The 23,357-nt window shown below is 52.5% G+C and overlaps 5 protein-coding genes across 5 annotated transcripts; 2 read left to right on the top strand and 3 right to left on the bottom strand.

Annotated features, from left to right (window-relative positions):
- Positions 1 to 4,596: 4,596 nt before the first annotated feature.
- On the bottom strand, positions 4,597 to 5,454 carry EsH8_I_000723 (superoxide dismutase; the record flags this gene model as incomplete). The annotated part of the gene is made up of 3 exons (XM_083268136.1): positions 4,597 to 5,069; positions 5,125 to 5,323; positions 5,383 to 5,454. 3 exons carry the CDS (start codon positions 5,452 to 5,454, stop codon positions 4,597 to 4,599), a joined length of 744 nt encoding a protein of 247 aa, XP_083118574.1.
- Positions 5,455 to 9,838: 4,384 nt separating this feature from the next.
- Positions 9,839 to 10,241, top strand: EsH8_I_000722 (uncharacterized protein; the record flags this gene model as incomplete). The annotated part of the gene is made up of 3 exons (XM_083268135.1): positions 9,839 to 9,876; positions 9,945 to 10,095; positions 10,167 to 10,241. The coding sequence occupies 3 exons, from the start codon at positions 9,839 to 9,841 to the stop codon at positions 10,239 to 10,241; spliced, it is 264 nt and encodes an 87-aa protein (XP_083118573.1).
- A 3,656-nt stretch (positions 10,242 to 13,897) lies between these two features.
- EsH8_I_000721 (HNH endonuclease signature motif containing protein) lies at positions 13,898 to 15,146 on the bottom strand (the record flags this gene model as incomplete). The annotated part of the gene is made up of 4 exons (XM_083268134.1): positions 13,898 to 14,185; positions 14,239 to 14,412; positions 14,487 to 14,779; positions 14,840 to 15,146. 4 exons carry the CDS (start codon positions 15,144 to 15,146, stop codon positions 13,898 to 13,900), a joined length of 1,062 nt encoding a protein of 353 aa, XP_083118572.1.
- Positions 15,147 to 17,003: 1,857 nt separating this feature from the next.
- EsH8_I_000720 (uncharacterized protein) lies at positions 17,004 to 18,489 on the bottom strand (the record flags this gene model as incomplete). Its single annotated transcript, XM_083268133.1, has 4 exons — positions 17,004 to 17,553; positions 17,612 to 17,689; positions 17,755 to 18,251; positions 18,307 to 18,489. The coding sequence occupies 4 exons, from the start codon at positions 18,487 to 18,489 to the stop codon at positions 17,004 to 17,006; spliced, it is 1,308 nt and encodes a 435-aa protein (XP_083118571.1).
- Positions 18,490 to 22,307: 3,818 nt separating this feature from the next.
- Positions 22,308 to 23,323, top strand: EsH8_I_000719 (uncharacterized protein; the record flags this gene model as incomplete). The annotated part of the gene is made up of 3 exons (XM_083268132.1): positions 22,308 to 22,335; positions 22,402 to 22,837; positions 22,894 to 23,323. The coding sequence occupies 3 exons, from the start codon at positions 22,308 to 22,310 to the stop codon at positions 23,321 to 23,323; spliced, it is 894 nt and encodes a 297-aa protein (XP_083118570.1).
- Between the last annotated feature and the right edge of the window lie 34 nt (positions 23,324 to 23,357).

Raw genomic sequence — 23,357 nt, 5'->3', positions numbered from 1 at the left:
TGAAAGTACCCTCGATGCTGTTGCGCCAGAAAAATACACACATTGTTGCCCTGTCACGGTAACCAATCGCTCTTGGCCGGGTCGACCAATGATCAGTTTGACATTACGTATCGCCATGTCGTTAGCATGGGAGCTCAACGGTATAGCCATTCCTTGTCGGGTAAACTTGATCATAATAGCCAAGGTGCGGTCATCTTTGGAGATTGCCGGCTCGAACAGCCGACAGGGCTTCGATAACTCGGTAGAGGACACTGAAGTCGCCATCTCAAGTTCTGGAAAGGCCCAGGGATTGCCGATCAAGGTGATCCCAAGCTTGAGGAGTCGCTGCTCCTTTTGTGCTAGCTTGAGTGGCCAAGGTGACACAGGCTGTTGGCTGTGGCTCCAAGATTGGTAAAAGGTCCGTCGCATATGGTTCGTCCACAATTCGTGGTCAACTTCAGAATTGTGAAAACTGATCGGCCATCCGGTCGTCCGGGACAGCCTGTGTGCCGCGAAGTGATCGCTTTGGTGTGGTGCATGCAATTGAAGACGGACAGTGAGTGAAAGGTGAAAGTCGATGTCGATCTGGCAGCATGGACCAACAGCCATCCACCAAGTACGGGCTTCAACGCCACCAATCGCTTCATGCCAGGTCCTGCACTTGAACAAAGTCGCGTCCTTGCGGTGCCAAGTACCTCAACCTCTTAGATTCCCGTTGCGTTTTTTTCCGTGATGTAAGGAACCCGCCAATACACGCTGACTTCCGCAACCCCCCAGCTCGGCACGGTGGCTGGCGGCGTTCCGGAAGATCTGCTACATCACCCAGCCAGGCGAATCTCCATTGGATCTCAGGTACGCCGACGTCACTCGAGGGTTTGATCATCATTTGCCCATGGAGTTGCCGCCCCCGCTGTTGGCCACCCTCTTGCCCCTCTGTCGGCAGGCAAACGCCCTGATGTCAGCATCTGATGATTCGGACTGCGGCCCGGTCGCGAACCATAGGCCGCGGCCCTCCGTGTTAATTAAGTTGCTCTTGGCGACACTCGGATATCAGTCCTGGCCGACTGGATATTGAGGTCAGTTATCAGCTTGTAGACGCTTGAAGGCAACAGGGTTGGGATCGAGGCGGCCTAGACCTGCATCTCAGCTGAGGCATACCTGAAGTTAACCACAATGGGTAATTCCCCAGTTATGGGGTTACCGCCGAAACCATGCGGTGTGCACCGAGTGCGGAATACCCTGTTGGCGTCGGTCCGGCTTCGGTGTTGCCTGTAAGATATCGTGATCGAACTGTGCCCGGACGACACCGAATAAGTGAATAGACAAAGCACGTAGAAGGAACATGAGTGGACGCATAGGGTGCAGCCTCTTTCCCTGACTCTTTTGGGAAGGCACGTAAAGGGGTTCGGGAAGTCGCCGCATTGACAGAGTATCTAGGTAGTCTTACCAAAGCAGCAGGTGAGCTGAACCGCCAATGCATCAGATGGGAAGCAACGGGAGCGGGTAGCCGCAGCCAGGCTCACCTGAGGACGGGAACATACATCCCAGTCTATCTCAGACCAGTTCCAGAGCAGGAACGACCGTGGAAATCTCACAGAAAGCAAGCCGGACAACCATGGGCCGTCCAACAATCCCTCTGAGGTTTCAGGAAGTCGACGAAATTCGTGGCCTAGACTCATTGCGGCGGCGGCCGTGTCATCAAGATCGCCAAGTTGATGACCGCAATGGCCGATGCTCCTGCCTTCTTCCCTTGGTCCCGAGTGCTCCGGCTATCCATTTTTCAACAGCATCGATCGTGACCAAGTCGCTACTGAAGACTGCAAGCTTGCTTCTACCTCGTCTTGGATTCCATACATGAGTCGTACTACGCACTGGGGATGCCCTCGAGTTGTGGTCAGCCACCACGTGTACAGGATGCCTGTATGAGGGGATCAACAGTCCCGGGCCAGTAGAATAAAATAAAAGGAACCGGTGAGATGCTCGGATGCCATGCGATACGCCATGGTTCTATTTGGTGTACGGATACACTGCGCAGGCAAGTGTGGTGACTCGTGGTTCCCGCGAAGTGCATTACAGAAGCGGCATACCAAGCAGCCTGGAATTAAGAACATCTCATCCGTCCTTCATCGCACCTAGTACCCTTTTGTTTGTGCGAGTTACGTGACGGGAAGACTGTGAAGAGCAGTAATGGCGCCGAGGAGAGCCGACGCAAGCTGTTCATCTGGGGGCAAGTCATACAGGAGGCGATTGATTCGACGTGGTTGCCGATCCGAATCAGTTTCTTGGGCACTCAAAGCAGCTTTCATGTCAGCGAATAATCTCATAAATATCTTGGTGGGTGTTGATCTACGTCTAGGTGGTTTTATGTATATCTTTGTGGCCGTATCTTGAGCATCCCGCCGCCTCTACGTCGTCGTTTTCAGAACAGATGGACTCGATCAACTAGCGAGTGGTAATTCCGTGCAGACCGCATTTTATCCTCGCTGGCTTCTCTTGGGTGTTTGCGATTGAGGCTTGAGTCTGTTAACTTGAAAGAAGCAGACGACTCACGACGAATAACCTAGAACCCATTCCCTGACTGTTTCGTCTGCCTACAGATAAAAACATTCATCATGAGCAACAATGAACGCTTGGTCCCAAATCAGTGGCCACCCCAAAAGAAAAAAGAAAGGCGTGCCGGACCAGTCCTCCCCCAAATGAGACGACGAGCTTTTGGGGGAGGCATCCTTGCTCCACCTGACTTGGAAGTCGCCGGCGGCATGGTGTCTCGGCCGAGTCAGATACCCCAAGCACCTGTATTTTGGGAAATGTGCTTGGCCAGATCCGTGGAAGAAAAAAAGGCCAGGGCCCTGGGCATACGTGACGGCTAGACCTTTTCAAGCTGCACAGATTCCCGCTGCATCATTGCCGAACCGAGAGCGAGTGGCCGGCGACATCACGCGCAGAACTTCTCCCTGGGGGGGGGGGGGGGGTTCTTTCTTTTTTTTTTCGGTCCACCGGCACCCCCAGACGAAACTCTGAGGCTATTTAGGCGCGGGCGCCCAAACGGTCCAGAAAAGTCGCGCTCCCGCGGGGTGCCGGCACACGGAGCAGATGCTGGTCTCGCCCGGCCGTGCCAGCTCCAGAGATCAGAACTCTCACTTTGACGCAAACGAAAGAGAGAAAGGAGAGAAAAATGGCGAGGGGGAAATAAATTGCAGGCAAACAAATATGCAATAAAACATTCAATTACTTACTCGCTGTTCAAACAAAGGAGTCTTCCTCCGATACATATCCGTCTCGACCGCAGAGCCGTTCGGCTCGCCGGCCGTTATCGACCGGCGCACCGATATACCGGGGCGGTGCCGGATAAACGGCACCGGAAACGGCCCCGCCTGTCCATACCGGGCCCCCGGGTGCTGCGGGAAAACCATCCAATGGCGGCACATGAAACGAGCCAATGGCGGTCTGACAACCTTAGTGGCACACGAAACCCGGGCGCATCCGTTGCCTTCGACGAACCGCCAGCCCTGGTTTGCGACCTTGGAAGGGCCCTCCTCTTTCCCATGACTTGTCTGTCCGAGTCTAAATCAGATCCCGCTGGAAGTGAGATGTACCGGAGGGCCGGAGGGATTCAGATCGGGCCAGAGCCTCGTTATTGCACTTTCTTTGCCATCACAAACCCCCCGAATTAAGCTTTCTCTTCCGGGACGAGTCCATCCAACCACCCATCAAGCTTCGCAGCTCAAAAGAGGGGAGCCCAGGCTTCAGAACCCCTCCCCGCATCGTCAGAACACCGCGGTTCCTCCGATTCATGCCATCCCCTCTCTCCTCTTCTCCGCCTCATCACCACCCTTTCATCGTCGGTGACACAAACATCAGGCTTAGTCCCTGTCGACGTCGATCAACTTAAACAACCAACGAATACTGTAATAGAGTGCCGGCGACATTGAGGATGCCTTCTCATCAATCTAGAAAGCACCTGTCGCCCGCTGATTGTGTCAAGATCTCCCCTCCCCTCCCCGGTTCAAAGCTAACCAGCCTGGTGGGAGGCCCAATGAGGAATGTTCGCTTTTGAATTTAGCTTTGGCCCTAGGGTAACATGCTAGGCAATCGAACCGGAAGATACCGATGTCTTGGAGTGACATGTCTCGATCGAAACGTCATCGTCCGCCTTGGTTCCCCGCCTGTGCCCACGTCTCCTCGCGACGACATTAGCCACACCACATACGGATACTTTGACTCGTTGGGCTACGCCCTCGAGATTAGTGCAAGTCACTGCCGTGCATCATGTTGAAGATGCCCAATGATGAGAATGTAGTCAAGTGAACTGTTGGATTTTATTTTAGACCCCGTGTCGTCGTGGTATTTTCTAATGGCCCGATGGAAGGGAAGAAGTATGTACAAATGCAGCGAATCTTGGTCTCCCATATTGCTTGCTCAACGCAGCCTCGCTTAATAATACTTTTGAGAAAAGAATAATGGCACTTCCCCTAGTGCCCTTGGCATCCGCAAACGGCCATGCCATACCGAACGTCTAATGCAACAAGAAAGCCAAGAACGCCGGGTCTCGTCAGAGAGAGCAGTTAACCGCACATCGCTGCTAATCCGTGAAATAGTCGAAAAGCCATGTGCAGCTCATAGCATGAAAATGGCGGCAGCGAATCCCGCGGCCAGCACTGAGAAGGAGACGCCGTTGGCAGGAGCGGCGGCAGGGAAAGGCACAGATGATCGAGTCGGCGTAGGGGTGGCAGTAGGAACCGCACCAGTGCCTGCGATGGTAGTTGAGGTGCTGGTAGAGTTCCCGGACTTCGTAACGAGCTTGAAGTTTGCGCAGCTGATGCGTGTCTTGTTGGCGAAGTGGAAGACGACGCTGCGGTTACCAAAGAAAGAACCAGGGCCCTGGACGATGGACAGGTAAGGGTCGACATAGGTCTTCTGGTAATCGGCGGTGACGGCGCCGTACTTGCCGCTCAAGTCGCCGACTTGGCAAGTCGCCGGCTTGGAAGCATCGCATGGCGTGGCCTCACCACGGATGAATGGATCGAGGTGGGCAAGAGTCTTGGTGCAGTTGCCATCTTCTGGAACAGGGTTGACGTGGAGGTGATAGGCTGGATGGTGTCAGATTGTACCAACACATGTAGGCGTAGATTGTTTGGAACATACTGAATGGGCCGCCCTCCCTCGGGAGGTTCGAGAACTTAACCTGGAACGCGACACCCTTGCCATCCGGAGCCGTCACGGCGACGATGGAGCCCTTGACGTTGCCGTTCAACGAGCCTGCCTTGAAGAAGGGGGTCTCTGGCAGTACTGCCTCATATGCAACACCCGCCGGGTTGGTGGCTACGGTGGCATCACCAAGTTCCTATATCAAGGCAACGTCAGTCATCAGGTGTCAGTACAGGAGAGGCAAGAAAGTCATACACCGGTGGATTGCGATGCAGCACGGCCAATAGCCGCGGCGGCAATGACGGAGACGATAGAGCAAGCTCTCATTTTGTTATATGCGAAATCCTCAGGTGCCAAGAGACAAGATGAGTTGGAGTAGGAATGTAGCAGGTGGGCGATGATCAAGGGCAGACTTGAGATGTATGAACAGAGGTGAGGGTCAGAGGGGCAGGGAGCTTCTTAAGGAGCAAGGCTCGTCAGCATGCCCAGACCAATTACCGATCAGTTGCGTCTTGACGAGTGTAGGTTGAAGACGGAAGGCTAATAGAGGGATCTGCAGTGGGTAAGCGAAGATTGGGTTGTGATCCTTATATGGCCCACACACACAAACACAAAGGAGATGTGATGAGGATGGGAACAGCCAGACCCAGTGCTACGGTCGCTTGGCACATTTGTGTACCATCCATTGTCAGGGTGAAGACACCCCAGCCGCGCTACTTCATGTCAATCAAAGGAACGAGAGTCAGAGGTCGCAACATCGGATGCCTTGATTCATCATGTACGACCAGGGTGACGGCAACTAGCCGTCGGCGCATTTACGCGAGGAAGAATGTTTGCTGCAAAGGTGTGTATCCCACTTCTCCCATCCACGGTTTGACCATGTGCGGGCGCCCTGTGCAACGGGACAAGAGATGATGGGGGGAGGGAGGGGAGCAGGGGTTGAGTAAGTCAAAGAAGGGAGGGGAGTTTGCGGAAGGGCTATTTGGCAGTCGTGACGGGCAATCAAAGTTCATACTTGGCGACAGCACCAGGTACACTGCATTAGCTCATGACCTCAATACCCAGCCAGGCCAGCGTACCCAACGAGAATCTTCGTAAACATGGCGTTCTATGGGTTTGGGCCGCACCAACCAACCTCGTGACTTTTGGCACCACGTTTGGTTGCGAGGCTAGAAAAGGTACGCACAGAGAGCGCCGCATCCTGGTCGGCAGCTTGCCCGATCTGACAGCCCACTTGGGGATAGTGCGGAAGAGAAAGCTGCGCCAGGAGTGAAGGAGGCAGGGGAGCTTCTTTGACCAGGGCCTGTTGGCACAGGGGATTGGCGTAGACCGCATGTCGGCACCTCGAGAAACCGCAAATAGAATGGGTTGGTTGGTAGTGTCTGGCTTTTTGTTTCTCTCGGTGCTGCGCCACTTGGAGTCTTGCCCTGCCAATCATGAATAGAACGTGAACATGGAAGAAACGTGCCAGCCTGGCCCAGAGGGTCTGGAAGGACGCAATGCGTCCCTGGAAAATGCAGGTAGCCGCCTGAAAGAGCAAGGCTGACGGGTTAACCGTAACTAAGGGGAGGCCAGCGAAATAAGAATGCCCGACAGGGCCAGAATCCTGCCGCAGCATGCCGTGTTTCTGCCTGCCAAACAAAGTAAGCCATGCAGGAGCAGCTCTCCAACCTCCAACATTTTGTGCATTGGGGTCGTTAGGGTGCGACTGTCTGACTCGGACTTCGGTTTGAAGCTCTAGTCGTCAACGTCGGAAGCATACCGGTAGAACACAGTCTCCATAGCCTAGCCGAGATGCCGCGGCCGTATCGGCGTGCAACGGTGGTCATGGTGAACTGATGTTGCTGAGGGTGGAATGGGAGTCGAGATTAGAGTGAGGGGTGGAGACGGAGCCGGATCCCGGCTGCACTTAAGACTACCTTAGGCTGTGGGCCAGTGGACTTGGGGCATGGCCTAGCGAGTCTGACGGGGGAGAGGCATGTTGCCCTACAGTCCAGTCCTGGCCAACCCTCCCCCCCCCCCCCCCTCCCCTTGGGAAGCCGTCCATGTACAACTGCCCCGAGCCGAGGGAAGCCAGTACGTCTTCGCAACTGCTGCATCCAAGCGCGTTTTCCTCTCCGCTCGGATGTGTGCCTGTCACCTGCAATTACCGCATAGAATCCTTTAGAGCGGTTTTGAATGAAGGCTCCTCCTGCAAGATCCCGTATTCACCAGGGCCCGTAGCGTTATTTGCGTTATGACGTTGGCAACCGGAATCTACGCACCCGGCGACCGTGGCAATACATGGAGGAAGGGTAGAACGGATGCACAGCTCACGCCGGGACTTTGATGCCAACCAAACAAACATGGTTGGTTTCCAGCTCTGCTTCCAAAGCAATTTTTCTTATTTCCCCCTTTTGTTTCAACGAGTCCCTTGCGGCCTTGTTGGGCTTTGTGCTGGTAGTGCCACGTCCGGGTTCGCTGCAATACTAGATACGAGCGATATACCGAGGGCCACCGATGATTCTATTCCCAGGCCAATGGGCCGGCCACCTCCGACATATTGTACGGAAAAGTATGGCACGCAAACAGATGTCATACCCCAATCGCCGTCGTCATCGCCGTCCTGACTTCCTCCCAACTACTCATGGCGACGGGCAGAGAACAGACTCGCTCTCGTTGCCCCGTCTTGGCTGAACACACATGCCTTGACAACCAAACACACAAGCGGGTGTCGTACGAGTGGGACATAAAGAACACCCTGTTTGCATCCTGTGTGACCACGTCGATCTATTGCAATAATGGCATGTCGCATCCTAATTATCGACGACTCACCATTTTTCTTTCATTGACCTGCGCGCTTACAATGGTTGGCTGACAAGCTCGAGTTCCATTCCAGGCCTAAGGGGCAGCGTTACTAGCGCTGACTAGCTGGAAAGGCTCAGCGCCAGTACCTTGCAGATCGCTTTCAAATCCGTGATTGTCGGTTAATTGGCTTTTCACCCTGGTCCTCGGCGTGCTGTCATCACCGTAAGACGCAATCTCACTGGCCCTGCACCCCATCCTGCAAAGTGGAAGGAAGCCTGATGTTTGCGCGGTTGAAGGTATATTCAAATAGTAAATGGGGAAACGTCCCGAAAGCCGGAGGAGCATAGTAATCACGGATGGACAAGCCTTGGTAATGTTTCAAAGATATTCCTGCTGCTGGTTGCATGGTGTTGCGAGAGCAGAGCCAGTGCAGGTGCATGCCGATTTGGCGAATAGGATGGGCACCATGGAGTAGCCGAGCCTGCATAGGAGGCATTAGGCATTTGAGGGTTCAATCTCCATGGAACCGCTCCCTTTATCCCATACTGTTTGACTGAGATGCTTCATGGTGCTCAATGTCCACTTCACCCTTCGCCATTTAACAATAACGGCCATCGTCGGCATGGATGATCGGACTCTGCCACCACCTCCTCTCCTCCAGAGAGGCTCGAAAGTGAACATTCGTAACTGCTGCAGCGTTGAGAAGTCCAAAGTATCGGTACTGTCAGTGTTTCGAAATAGACATATTTTTGGTGCTCGCGGCTTGTACTCATGCTCGGCGTGGAAGCTGGGCCGCACCGTCTTCCATAGTCGTTGTTTCATAGTGGCATTTCATCGCCCAAGCGATAGATACATCGGCGGCCGTGCTGCCAGCTGCCATGTCAGACTGATCGAGACAGGTCGCCCAGTGGCAGACGTCGCATTGAGCCATCAGGCGAACTGCACATACTGAGCGTCGGTGCTAGGACCGAACGGCCGTCTCTTGGCATTCGATCTTCTGCCTATAAACTTCTCAAAATAGTCGCTTCTGGTCACAGTGTTCGTTGAACGTCGGCAGGGCCGTTGAAAGTAACGCAATACCGTTCGCCAACATCATGAGACGGATAACAGTTCTGGCTCGGACAGGCCACGAGTTTTGTGTGTTGGATTTGACATTTTCCGTCGAGTCCTCTGGCGTCCTGCGTTGCAGGAACACCTTCTAGAATCGACGCATCACCTCTTTGCGTTCGTATTGCCCAAGACTGTAGAGGAAAGACGTGTGTTTCAAGATCCAGTAATCTGAGTAGCCGAAACCGGTGGCCGACTTTCACGAGGTTGAATATCCATGCCAACCTAGTTTGATGGATGTCCTTCAGCTAGACCTGAAGCAGCTAAAAGGCGTGGTTGCCGCCAGCCTTCGTATTCCTCGGCTGCAAGTGGATCTGAACCCGATTGCGAGTGCGATGGGGCAGGATTCGGAAAGATTTATAGCCGGTCAAACCTCAGAAGAGGGTAATGAATGTGAATTGGGAGGGAAGACTCGCCAATCAATTAAAGATCTGACCTCGAATCTTGAGCGTAAATGAAAGCTTGTCTGTACCCCCCGATAATCAATAGAGCTATAGGATGAGGGCCCGAGCGCGCTGGTCATGGCCAGGGTCCAGTTGAGAGAGATCTCGGGTTTAACAAATTCCCGTTCCGAGCCATGGCTGGTGCTTTGTGCAGGTGTGGCTGATGCTTGCCTGCTCTGTGGCCTGGCAACTAAGGCACTTAGATTGGACGTCACCGAACTGCTGTGGAGCTCGGCGAGACAGCAACATCACCAGCCTCGTAATCGTGAAGGCAACGAAGAAGTCGCCGTATCCATCGACACACAACAAGTCGGCATCGCCTCACTATCAAGCACTGAACCAGGAGGGCAACGCCGCCGTCACGCAACGCAATCATGAAGCCTGTTGTGGGTGCCATGCAAGCATGGCAATGGTACGTCCCTTCCGGATTCCGGGCCCCTTAGCGAAGCTACGAATCTAACAGCTCGTCCACGTCTCTAGCACCGTCATCTCCGTTTTCGCGATTATTATCCTCGGCATCCTCGGCATTCTCTTCAAGCAGAACCACCCGGAACTCGTCGGTAGCGAGGAGGATCCCAAGGATGGCGGCGCCGTCGCAGGCACCATCTTCGTGTCTGTAATGATTTACATTGTACGTCGCATACCCTTCCCGCACACACGAGCACGGGAAACGCGTCAAGACTCGTCTAACCGTCTGTATAGGGTTTCTTTGTTTTCTGCGGCCTGCAGGGTCTCCTTCACGTCCGAGAGAATCGACGAGGAGCGATCGCATTGTAATGATACAAGAGATAGGAGAAGAAGTGCATGGCATCAAAAGACTTTACGGTATCCTGGCGTTCGGCATCATGTTGGTTTTTGCGCGGTCAACCCGAGCTCGTATCCGGTCGATACGGTCTGCTGCGTCTAAGAGGGGCATAGCATCATCCAGGGGGTTTCCCAAGATGGATTCGGGGTAATTGCTTCGTCGAGTGGAAGCTAGAGACCCAGTGTACGAGAGAACTATTTGAAAGACTCGAGTTGAGTCGGGTATATATAAAGCAGTTGTTCATATGGGGCAGTTCGCCGTGAGACGCTCGCCTGGCTGGCTATATGCTAGAGCGCCGACCTGGACGGCAACACAACCACACGAAACAAGCCGACGACAGACCATCTTGTTGCTAAACAGCTTCAAATTGATTGATACAAACGCAAATAGAGCCACGGAGCATCTCGTGCAACCCTACAGCTTGCCTGTCATGTGCAAACTTCGGGTGTGCGATTCTAAATGGCCATCCATCCAGCTTGCGATATAAGCAACGCCCGGTCCACATCACCGCACATACAGCCATACCTACGGGAGAAGTTGAGACCTCGTCCGCTCTCCCATAGATAAGCCGGCGAGGAAAGGCTCCTCGAGAAGTCCGGGATCTCTTGCCCACTGACCTACAGTGTAAACGGACACGCCGCTAGCTGTGGTGCTAACTTTCTATTTGCCGCTATTAAAACGATATTTGAACCACACTCCATCCAGCCCCTTGCCATCCGATAGCCTTTATATAATTACATATCACGGCGTTGGGACCGAGCTGACTGGTATCCCAACCCCATGCTGAGCTCGACGGCCCTCCAAATTCCTGTTGACAACTGGCTCAGAGTGTGATTCTCCCTTCTTTATCGTGGAACTCAGTTGATTGAGCACGTATGGCAATGGGCCAGCCTGTACCTTTAGACCTCTCGCAACATGCCTCTCTCTCTCTCTCTCTCTCTCTCACACACACACACGCACACACCATTGTTATTATCGACACGCTTCCATTTTCTTGTGAAGTATAACATAATCTTCTTGTTTCATATCCCTCTAGGGCATGGTATTAATCTCGCCCTGCTCGTGTTAGAGAAGATAATCAGCGCTGGTTAACTCGATCAAAGCTTAATTTGTTACGAAGTCTTGCTGCGATCCCTCTGTCCCGGTCCCTCTGAATGTGCTGTGATTCTGGGTCCCTTGCTGACATCTTGTAACGCTCATAATCATGGGTCTATTGGGTCAGCTTTGTCACTACAACTGTAGGTACGTTATATTTACCGGTCCTTTGCCCCGTCTTGCAGCCGCAGTTTGAACTGCATTTCTAAGAGCCATCTGCGACATCGGCACGTTATCGATGTCTGCACGACTTCCAATGGTGCGCGAATGCGTCACCTCGTACGGTGAGGCAAGTCCCATGGGAGGAGTGCGCGGTGTGGGCGGGGAGTCGACAATGACGATGCGCTCGTTGCGTGTGCGTCTCGGCCTCGTACGGCGGGCTTGTTGAGCCGGGAGCACTTGCTGTGGTGGTCTCGGCTCAAACAATCCCTCACGCTCGTTCGTAGAGGGATTAGCTGCGCAAGCCCATCAGTATGTACGTAGATAGCGGGATCACGAAGAAGCCAACGTACGGCGGCGCAACTGAGCTATGAGCGCATCTTGCTCCGCGAGCTGTACAGCACGCGCAATCTTGGTTTGTTCGCTTACTGCGCAAGTACATCAGTAGGTACATTAAGAACAGTATCACGAGGAATCCAACGTACGTTCTCCGGACTCTCTCTGCTGGAGCTTTTGACTATAAGGCGAACCCAGGACCGTAAAAATCCCGGTGTCAGAGTCGTCTGGAGGAGCTAGCAGCTCTTTTGTACAGCTCCGGAACCGTTGTCCTAACCCTGCTAAGAGGTTGGACGTCCGCGCTGTTTCCCCTTCTGTATGGTCCTTTGATATTGTCGAGTGGATAACCGTCTGTGACAGAGCGGCAGCTTCATGGTGAGGTTTCGGGAAGACTAGAGGCTGCACATCGGAGGGGTGCGAGTTCTCGCCGTGCTCTGAAGATTTTGCGGATTTGGCAGGTGTCGGAACTGCTCTGCCATTGACAATTTTGTAGGTAGTTGTCCGAACGTTCTCAGTGGCGGTCATGGGCTCTGTGTACCGAGTTTTGTTTCGTTGACTTTGCCTCTTGGTGCCAGGATAATAATATTCCGATCCGAGGTCAGAGCCTCTGCGGGTGCGAATAACTGGCCCCGCAGCATGGGGGAAGTGATCCCACCGGTCAAACTTGGCATTGAAACTTGAAAAGGGGTTTGTAATTCTGGGCGCCATGGGAGGTGTCCGTTGTCGTTCAGGGGCTGCCGGGTCATCCCGGACTTGGAGGGCACTTCTGTACAGCAACTTCCGCTCACGAAGTGGGTTGTGAGATGGGCCTCGTCCTGTGTCGATGTTGTCCTCGTTAATTCGCTTCTTCCTACCCGTGCGTGCCGAAATGCGTGACATTGGCTGCGAGGATATCTCATGTCTCTGTACATGGGGTACACTCGGCGAGAAGTCTCTCGGCGGGTGGCCCGGTGGTTTGACCAGGCGGGGATCCATATGGCTCTTAAGAAAGGGCAATATACAATTGCCTCCAATTCAGGAAAAATAGAGATCCACCACTTCGGTCGGTACTTGAACGTAGTCCTATCTACATGTTCTGTTGGAGGAACTTGGCCAGATGCGACGGTTCTGTTTGGCTGGAACGACCCGAGAACACGCGCGTTGCCTTCTATTATTGGAGGGGAGTGGCGGTCTCGCCGTTTTTCTCGTTGCGCCTTAGGGCTTGTCCATATATGTTGGGCTTGTCCGTCGAGATGGGCATTTGTTGCACACGAAGCGCTACACCTGTATTACCAATCCGACATGTCTGCAAAGCAGCGGAACGAACTCAGGTGGTGTGTCCAGACGCGTTAATGTTGGGAGTTACCGGCTAGTACTTGTATGACGACAGCCTTTCTCGTCCGGTATCAGACGAACGCAAAGGTAGAAGATAACAAACGACCCGTAGCTCTGGTGAAGGACAAACAGGCTGGATTGGCCTCTTCAGATAAGGAAAGAAAGCTAGGTCAACAGCAGTGAGGCTGAAGTACTGTCGGGGACATGGGTTCCATTGCTTATATCAGCAATATGTATTTATTCCGCAGAATATGGGGGTTGCCCTTTTCCCATCCTGCAGGCTTGAATACACTACACCTATTCTACCTCGCTTGTCCACACAGGCTGACAAGTACCGAGGGCCCAGCTACGTACACCCTTCATTGACTTCAGCGCGAGAAATACTATATCGATACATTCGCATTATAACAATCGTCTTAGTTCTTCTCACTCTCCACTAAACATCAACTTGTACCTTCCAATCAGACTTATTCTCCTGTTTCACAGAGCACGCGGTCCTGTGGTCCTTCATAAGCAGTGTTAACAGCAGCGCAGGCATGGTGGTTGCCTGCACTGGCGGACCTATTGCCACCGTTGGCGCCTGCCGATCCCGCCCCTTGTGCTGCCCTTTTCTCTAGTAACTAACAGCGCTGTCTTTGACTTCAGATTGAATACTCTCAAGATAGGTGTAACAGCGGCGGGTAGTGACCAACAGTGGCAATAGATCCGCCAGTGACTGGAAGAGCTATAGATTGGTCAGCATTCTGCGATAGATGACTGAAGCCACATTCGTAGAGCCATCGGATGCCAAGTTTTCCGGGTCCTCCTCAATGTCTCGTTCGATGCCCCAGATCTTGCCTCCAATCCCGCTTACATCCAAGATACGAGCAACACGGTGATGTGCGTCAAAGAATGCAGGGTTGGGCAGAGGGATCTGAGGGTCGACTGAAGTGAGATGAATTTCATCAGGAATATCAATTCCCAAGGACATAGACGATAATCCTGCAAACCATCTGACATTGTAGCGGTTTGCCTATTTACCAATTGTCAGTTGAAGCATCGTGGCAGCGGTGAAGCGTGACCTACCTGGCCGCACCCAGTTTTGGGTTCAAAGGCAAGCAAGAAGTTGTCGAAGTGCTTATGGAGGGTATCGAATATGGTAAAGCCATTCTCTACCTGGTTGATTGACTCGGCCGTGATGCATGCCAGATCCGGAAAATACCGATGGATTGTCCACCACACGGTAGTCCTATTGGAGACCTGTAATGTTTTTAGTTCTGGAGACGACGAAAAAAAAAAGGCGGAAGAAAAACAGTTCGTGTGGCGAAACAAACCTCAAGCGAATCACACCGAAATTTCCTAAGTTTGAACGGAATGATATGCGCGCACTCGGTAGGACCAAGGAGCAACCGGGGCAGCCTCGGCATGAGCTTGAACTGCGGAAGGTCTATTTCTGTGCGTCCGGTAACGACGCATTTGTTGTTATCTCTTTTCAGACAGTCTCCTCTGAAATCAGAGGCTCGATCTTGGGACCCAATGTCGACGATGCTCTGTCGAATTTCATCGGGTGCGCTCTCATCAACGGGTTGCGAAATAACGTCCGAACTTAGCCCACTTGATTTTCTCACTAATAACTGTCAGCAGTCTTTGTAAGAGACCTCCAAGATCGGGAGGCAATGATACCGACTTGGAATGAGAATAGCATCAACAAGATTGTTGCGCAATTGGCGCATCTTGGCGTGATCTTTGCCATAGCGCGTGATCTCGGACCACAACACAACTTGGCCACGCTTGGGCAGGTTTTCGGCGAACACTGACAAAACAGTGATGGTATCGTCGCTGGAGTCGATGGGCTCATAATTCTCCACAATCTTCATGACCTTGTGTCTGAGATCAACCCAAAGGTTTGGGTCTCCAGCCGCAGACGAGACCTCCGAGGTGATGACGATATCGGCATCATTCCCTTCTTCAGGGTGAGCTCGAACAGATTCCATTGCGTTTATCGTGGCTGATCGAGTTAGCGATGTGATTATAGAGATGCTGGGACTTTGAAAACCGGCGCTGGATTTTAAAACGATGTGCGATGGCCTACAAAGGTCGGTGGCGAGGAGGCCTCAACCATAGAGGCTATAAACCTTGTGGTTATGCAGAATTTTATATGAATGGTCTCGTCTAGCCCGCCACGAGATAACAAAAATCATCTGAAAGCCGGAAGGCTCGTCGGCACTCAAACCGATGGGTCTCTGCCCGAACTATAAGCCTTGTAATGATGTATAACCTTGAGTGAGGCGAAAGTGACGATATTCTCCTCTCAGAGAATCTAAACGTTGGGCATGGTCGATAACGACATCCATCATGGCTTCAGTTTGGATCATTGCGATACGGCAGGTGACGATATCACGCATACGCTGGCGTGAAGAGTCTGTGTGGACCGCATATGTCGTGGGCATAATCACCAGAGAACAAGCTGCATTATAACCAAAAAAAAAAAGGCGGAATAAGCAGGAAGAAAATACTTTTTCAGCTGTCGAATCACCCTCAATAGTGGTAAGTCAGGCGATGCGCGGAAACACCGCTAAAACGTAGGGAAAAGGTCACTAGCATGGGAAAATCTTGAACGGCATATTTGTCTAATGACCGTGGTATATGACGCCGGCATGCACGTTAAACTTGCATCTCAAGATCGCGGTACGGGGGCTTTTTGAGCCAGGGAGCTGCGGCATGTAGAAGTTGGCCAGTCAGTCGTCCATGGGCTTCCGGGAGGACGCAGGTGGCCACGCAGACCGTCAAGGCCGCAGAGATGGTGGAGCTCCGACGTTTCTCTTCCGAAAGTTGAGTCTAACTGATTTAACCGAGAGGCTTAGCAAGGCGGGCGAGAAATTTTAGACATGATTCGCATCTTGTTGAGAATCGTTCGTCGGTGGGGAGCAATGACGCGGAAAGTACCGTCGACTGTTACCTTGACGCGGGTATATCCGAACCACCCAGTGTTGTCGACCCAGATAGATAGTCAGAGAGCCCCTGCCATCAGAGGACGTCCGAGATGGCGGTTAGTAACCCAGTGGGACTGATTTCCTACAAGGTAGTATGTATGGTAAGACGATTTGGGTTCAAGATGGCGTGTTAAGTTGGTTTAAGCAGGTAGGAACGGAATACGGCATAAACTATGGAGCCGGTTTATTAGCCTCATTAATATCTCACAAGCCTCTAAAAGTTAGACTACTGAGTTTATTTTCCAGATCGGTTTGCCCGGCATCGAAAAACCGGGTCTGGGAAGCGGCCGACTCCCAGAACGGTCCGAAACCGACTCGCGGTGTCCTCGTACCAGAAACCCCTGCCGCAGTGCATAATTTCAATCGTTATACAACACGCAATAAGAACGCCGGCGATGAAGCATGCGAAGACAACTCTCGGCCGCAGCGGAAACTCGAAAGGTCTTCCCATGGGTTTGTGTTTCCAACTTGGCTGTTCGGACCCGATGTTCTGGTCTGGCATAAACCTTACACAACCTCTAATAAACTTTGTTTGCCCAAGGACGGCCGGCCAATCAATCTCGGATGAGGGCTCAATTCACGACATATCGATTCATCAACAGAAAGGCAAATTGACATGTTTGTGATGAGGGAAGCGCAGTTGAACTTTTTATGTCATTACTTCGTTATCTATCATAAGAATCCCAGGTCAAATTACCGGGCTTGGGGGACCATGAACAATCCATGATGAGCTGGTCCCCGCCCTAGCCATACGCTTTCCACTGCGTTGGCAAACCTCACTCTAAACTCCAGGCGCCACCGTCTTTCCAAGGTCAGACTCTATAATATAGGTAACAAGTGGGCACGAGAAACCGTAGCCTATAACGCTTTGCCCGGGAGATCAGGCGTCTGCGGAGATACCGGTACCTCGACGTCTTTCTCGCTAATTGCACTTTTTGCCGGCGGCAGAGCATGGCCTATAGAATGCGACTTGATGTCGATCGTCGTGCGGACTTTGATCACCGGTCTGTTGTGCGAAGCCTGTGCCCCCTGAGCCTGGTCTCTATGACCGAGATCAGAAGACGGTCGCGACGCGTCGTAGTCGTCGTAGTCGTCTCTCCCGTCGTCTCGAACCGTTTTGTTCAACTCAATGTCTGACCCTGTGCCGGACAAGGCCATCTCGATATCCTCGTATGTCCGGCCCGACGAGTTTGATTTGTTGAGCCCGGCCCCTCTGACATTGCTCGTGGGAGGCTCCTTGTTCCGCGGGTAACCATTTGATTCGGCCCAGACGGCCCCAGACGGACGCGAGTTTTTGCTGTTGTTGCTCCATCCGAAGCCCCAGTTGTGGAACAGAGGGCGCATAGTGGTCACCGAGGCTGCGATGATTCCGAGTGCGGGCTCCATGACGCTCCAGATAGCAACGTCGCTGTTGAGAGACGAGAGTCAGTACATGTCTGTTATCGCAGGGGGGGTTGGCGTCATACAGCGTCTCGTAGAGAAAATCGGCCGAGATGGCTAGGCGCCTGACATAAGGTATCCGTACTATAAGGGCAACACCAGCGCTGTAAAAAGCATTAGCAGGCCGAAGAGGCGACGTGTGGGCTTGGTCGAGAATGTATTGACTTACACCATGCCCATGCTCAAGAGCACAGCAATCAACGCCTTCGTCCGCCGGTTGAGACTGACATTCCACAGCAGGGCAATAGGCAGGAGGCCTATGCACCAGTCCGACAACGCTGAGATGATGCTATGCGCAATTGTGGCATCTGGAACAATGTTCAGGTTGATGCATGAGCCCTTACCTCCGGCCACCTGGGTCCAGAAGTAGGACGGAGGCGAGCACTGAAATGTCATGACGCAAAAGAAGGCAATCGAAATCATCCAAATCACGGCGAGGTTGACGTATATGATCCATCGGTAGACTTTTTTGAGGGCGAGCCGGAGTAGCAGTAGACAAATCGAGGTCCGAATTGCCAGCGTCATCGGGGAGTATATAACTTCGCAGATATACCAGGCTCTCAGGGAGATGACGGCTTGCGGAATCGTAAGGTCGGTTTTGTGTCGGCCAGTGGCGCCGTTGGTGACACCATATAGAGCGACGCCTCCCCATGCGATGTAACATATCTAAACCGAAGAAGTGAGTCGAAGTGCGAGCACTTCAGAGACATTGTGTACTGACCATTGCGCCGAAGATGAGCCAATCATCCACAACTACGTTCTTAACGATGCATACTTTGACGTACGCTCGAGCCAGAACGAAGAGCCCGGCTACGACAAGAAAAGCCACCTGGACAGCAAACAGCTCCATCCCCCGGTAGTGGGCGTCCTCATGGCTGCCACGTGCATAAATTGAATCAATCATTTTGCACAAGTGACGGCGAATGTGTTTAGACAAACCATCAGAGACATCCAACGGCTGGCGCCATGATGGCGGAAGGCAAGGACTTATAGCCTCGGCCAGGCCAAGTTGAGGGATCCGTCGGTCAAAAAGAGAAAAAGGAACAGCCTCTGCTGCATGGTGGTGGGGGTCTCAAAGAAGAAATGCGACAAGAGTACCAGTTCTCCACGAAGACACGAAGTCTCGCAATGTATCTCCCTGGCATACCACACCACTTTTAATTAAAAGCACTCAAGTTAACCCGTATACTCACGTCCAGATACCACCCAAGAAAACTTCTTTTTTGGGCAAAATTTTGCTGTGATAAAGCTTCTGATCCACATCTTGTATGAATTATCAACATCGAGAGAAATAGACGTCCTCTGAGCAACGAAAACAGGAAGCTCTGGGCAGTTTGCGGCACCTTGGAAGAAACATGATGGTGAGGATGCGTGCCTATCCAGCAGGTACATCTGCGCCATCATGCAGAGAGGGCAGCAACTTGCAGCGTCCCATGCGGAGGGAACAGGGGAAGGGTGGACATCTCCGCATCCAAGATTGACTCGGAATCGGAACGCATCAGGGCTGCCCATAAGGGCTGCATTCACGTACGTATAAGATTGCCAACCAACTGGTCTCCACCACCATTGCCTCCGGTTTTGCCGGGGTTTTGAGTGGCTTGCTGCAAAGTTTGGAGAAGAGGAATCCCCACAAACCGGTTCGGGGTTGGTTGGGTGAGATGGCAGGGATTCCAACTTGGGCAACTGTGTGTCGAGGCACACGAGGGGCTGCACTCGGCCAGACCATTTGTCGGAAATGAACGAAGTCTGCATCAGAGGAGGTGCAGAATAGATTTCGACCGGGCAGACGACTGGGCTTCACCGGCAGGCACAAGGCAGAATAGTTCCCACTACGACTGGCCTCCTTTTTACCCCGACAACAATCTGGGGTAGACGTTTCCCTGTCCCCAGACCATTTAGGCCATACCCAGAACATGGTCCCATGTCAGGGTGTGAGATTGGCGCGAAATTTTGGCAAACTTTTGGCACACCTCTGGGACCTCTCTCTCTCATGTTGGCTGTGAGGTCGGAGGTCCAAAGCCTTTGACGCGAAAGGCCGAGAGTACTCATCTTTGCACGTCATACATGCTTGCAGATTTACGGTGGCGGGAGGCCCGTGGCCGCCCTTTTAACGGTCCAGAAGTTCCTCACTGCGCATTGGCCATTTGGATCCAGCAAGAAAAGCAAAGAAGAGCCGTACCGTGGATAAGAGAAACCCGGCCACTCAATTCTCGGATGCGTCAGATTTATCGGCAGCCTACGATCCCTGTAGTCGAACGTGTACTTGCACATCAAATGGTCAGCATAAGACGCGAGCGAGGAGATTTTGCGGAACATTTTCCGTTACAGATCGTGCTCCGCAGCGTTCATCCAGCAGAGGAGTAGTGGCTCCGATTTGATCGAATCCTAAACCAGCATGTGGTGGTCTGATGGCGTCCCTGGTGAAATTGCTGCCGCCTGAAAGGCCCGTCGGATCAGATGTGTCCTGGACTCCAAGGCCATATCTCAGAGGCAGGTTTGTACATCGTATGATTTCAAGGAAGTGAGATATGTCAGCCAGTTTGACATGGATACTGGACTGGAGTAAGATGGGATGGACAGGCGTGGAGGGCGGGTGAGAGCGGAAGGCTTGCCCTGTCTCAGTATATCGGCCGTACGAGAACCATTTGTTTAGTTCAGCCTTTCCCGTGGCGGGGCCAACGGTCGTGTCGCAAAGGCCAGCCGAGTTCATCAACCAACCAACGACCGGCCAGCTTGGCGCAACGGGGAAGATAGCCCAGACAGAGCCGGTGCAGCTTGACTGACCTGTCAAACGCGGACAGGGGCGGGCAGTATCCAATTTTCGGCGTCAGTCTCTGTATTCGTAACGTCTTATGAATATCAGCGGCAGGCTGGAGGTTGAGGGTCGAGGAAAAAGAAAGCTGAGGTTGCGTATGCGGAAAAAGTGGCGGAAGTCCAACGAAGGTCCAGCAGGACAAGGGTGACACAGACGCTGGGTGGCTGCCGGTGCCAGGGGTCGGAGTTGACCCTGGCGGACGACAAGCACGCCAGGCACGGTTGCAAAACCCCTGCTGAAGCAAATGTGAGTGAGCAATTGCACTCGATGCCACCCAAGGCGGAATTTGTTTGCCTGTCGTGCCTGTCAGTGTCAATGAAGGTGCAGTGATAAGCCGGTCGCGTTATCCACAAGAGACCCTTGAGTTCCTTTACTGTCCGAATACGCGAGACGCACAGAGCGCGGTCGAGATCAGTCTGATTAGATCTTACCAACCGACGGCTCATACACACTTTCTCGATTCCCCCACCCTGCATGGTGCATCTTTTGTGGTCGATTTCAAGACCTAATCGCGCTGTGACCGTGCTGCTGGAGTCGTCATCAATTGTTCGAGTCAAATGATGCGTCACTTATGGCCCGGTTTTTTGTTTGTTTTTTCTTGTAGTCAAGTAGCCTCTAGCAGCACCTACATTAGTTTTGTAGTTGAACCATTTCGCACCCGCCCGCGTGCTTCCTTTTCTTGGGGTTTTCGGCCTCCAGACATGCATCACTGGGACCGGTTGGCCAGCCACTCCGTAATTTATCAAGCTGTTGATCTCCTATGACTCGCGATTCCTGACTAGACACACGTCAACTAGTGAATGGTCGAGTGGCGGCGCTTGTGAGTTGGAATCTAGAGAATTAAACCATTAGCCAGTCGTAAACCGTTGGGGGTTTTCCACGACTTGGGGTGAGCCATAGCAGGCGATGGAGACACACTGCGACGGGGAATGAAGGCTTTCTACCGTACAGCGTACTTCCTGGCATAGTTCATTTACATCTACGCAGCGGTATGAAAACTCAGCGCCCCGAAGTAGAGCCGTGCTGGAAGAAGAAAGCAAAGAGTTAGTGGTCAGATTATGACGTTGGTTGCATGAGCGGGGCAGGCTCGTGTTCGACTGACAGAGAAGGTGAGGGGCAGGACATACCTAAATGAAAGGGGTGTTTGGGACGGCGTTTAGGAGTTTTGTACTAGTCACCTCGGTCGGTGCTCGCGACCCGATTGTAAGGAGCTCCGGTCGGGTGGCAGTCCGCCGCCGAAACACCCCGCGTTGGCACTGCCGGTCGGGTGCTGTCTGTCATTTGACGGCAGACTAGGTGGAGGTGCCGAACGGCCGGGACCCACATACTTCCGTGCCGTGACCACCGGCCATTTTGCTGCCATCACACATGGTAACGGCCCAGAGAGAATTTTGAGGGTGGGCTGCTAGGCAATTGGGCTCGCGACAGTCGTTATTCGTAGAGTCGAGGTTATTAATATGTTCAAGTGTATTTGTGTGGAACATTCAGTATCCTAGACTGATGCGTTCTCGTCCGGACGACCAGACGTTTGGGCACAAACCAGTCAAACCAATCACTGAAAGAGACAAAAAGCTCTTGCGTAATTACATTCTCTGTCGTAAATTTTCCAATTGTCTGCGTATTCATGACGGAGGGAAGAATTAGCGTCTGGGCCCAGACCGTATAATGCTCCTGCAATTGCAGTCACAATGACGTCGTTGATGAGGTAGGTGGGTAACATGTCTGCCTACATACCTTCTTTCGCTCGCTTGTCTTTACGACATATAACATCAGCAATCCTACATTCGATTGTTCGTAGTGTATGAACCTAGAAACGCTCTATTTTAAGTTGCGCCAGTAACCAGTAACAAGTAACCAGTCATCTTAATATTTTCGCCATTTAACGAGTCTAATCGTACAGTATCACAATGACAGACAAATCTCAGTTTCAGCAAGGTATGTTACGATTTGGTTCCTGTCGACTCTCTATCTGTAGTAATTTCTGACCCGAGACCTTCACAGGCCACAAGGTGCCGGTAACGCACCAGAGTTTCCCGGGCAAGGAGGGCAAATTGCCCATCACCCCTCAATTCGACCGAATCCCAACGCCTGACGGGGGCTCCAAGTTGTATCAAGCTGCTGGAAAGCTCGATGGATTGAAAGCTATTATCACTGGAGGTGATTCTGGCATCGGTCGTGCTTCGGCGATTCTTTTCGCCATGGAGGGCGCCGACTCGCTCATTGCCTATCTTCCCGAGGAAGAGGACGATGCGCAGGAGACCAAGAAGCGGGTTGAAGAGTATGGTCGCAGCTGCCATCTCTTTTCGACCGACCTCACCGACCGCGCCAACTGTCAAAAGGTGGTTGATACAGCATTGGAGAAGCTCGGCGGTGTTGACATATTGTTCAACAATGCCGCATATCAGATGATGAAGGAGAGCATCGCGGATCTATCTGAGTAAGTTGAGTCATCTTTTCATCTATTCACTTTGCTGATCACCATACACATTCCAGGGAACAGTGGATCCACACTTTCAACACCAATATCCACCCGTTCTTCTACCTGTCCAAATACGCTCTTCCTCACATGAGGAAAGGCTCAACTATCATCAACAACGCCAGCATCAATGCGTACATCGGTCGTCCAGATCTCTTGGACTACACGTCCACAAAGGGCGCCATTATATCGTTTACTCGGGGTCTAAGCAACCAGCTCTGCGACAAGGGAATTCGCGTCAACGCAATTGCTCCTGGTCCAGTCTGGACGCCACTCATTCCTGCGACAATGAACGACAAGGCCCAGAAGGAATTCACCAGTCCCATCGGACGCCCGTCTCAGCCTTCCGAGATCGCAACCTGCGTGGTATTCCTAGCGTCTACTGACAGCGCAAGCATTACCGGACAGACCATTCACTGCAACGGTGGTGTTATTGTAAACGGTTAAAGGACGAGAGACGTATCGGATTTGCAAGGAGAGC

Source organism: Colletotrichum jinshuiense, chromosome 1 (genome assembly GCF_051148585.1).
Source record: "Colletotrichum jinshuiense chromosome 1, complete sequence".
Taxonomy (NCBI): Eukaryota; Fungi; Ascomycota; class Sordariomycetes; order Glomerellales; family Glomerellaceae; genus Colletotrichum; species Colletotrichum jinshuiense.
This window is presented reverse-complemented; position numbering and strand designations above follow the sequence as displayed.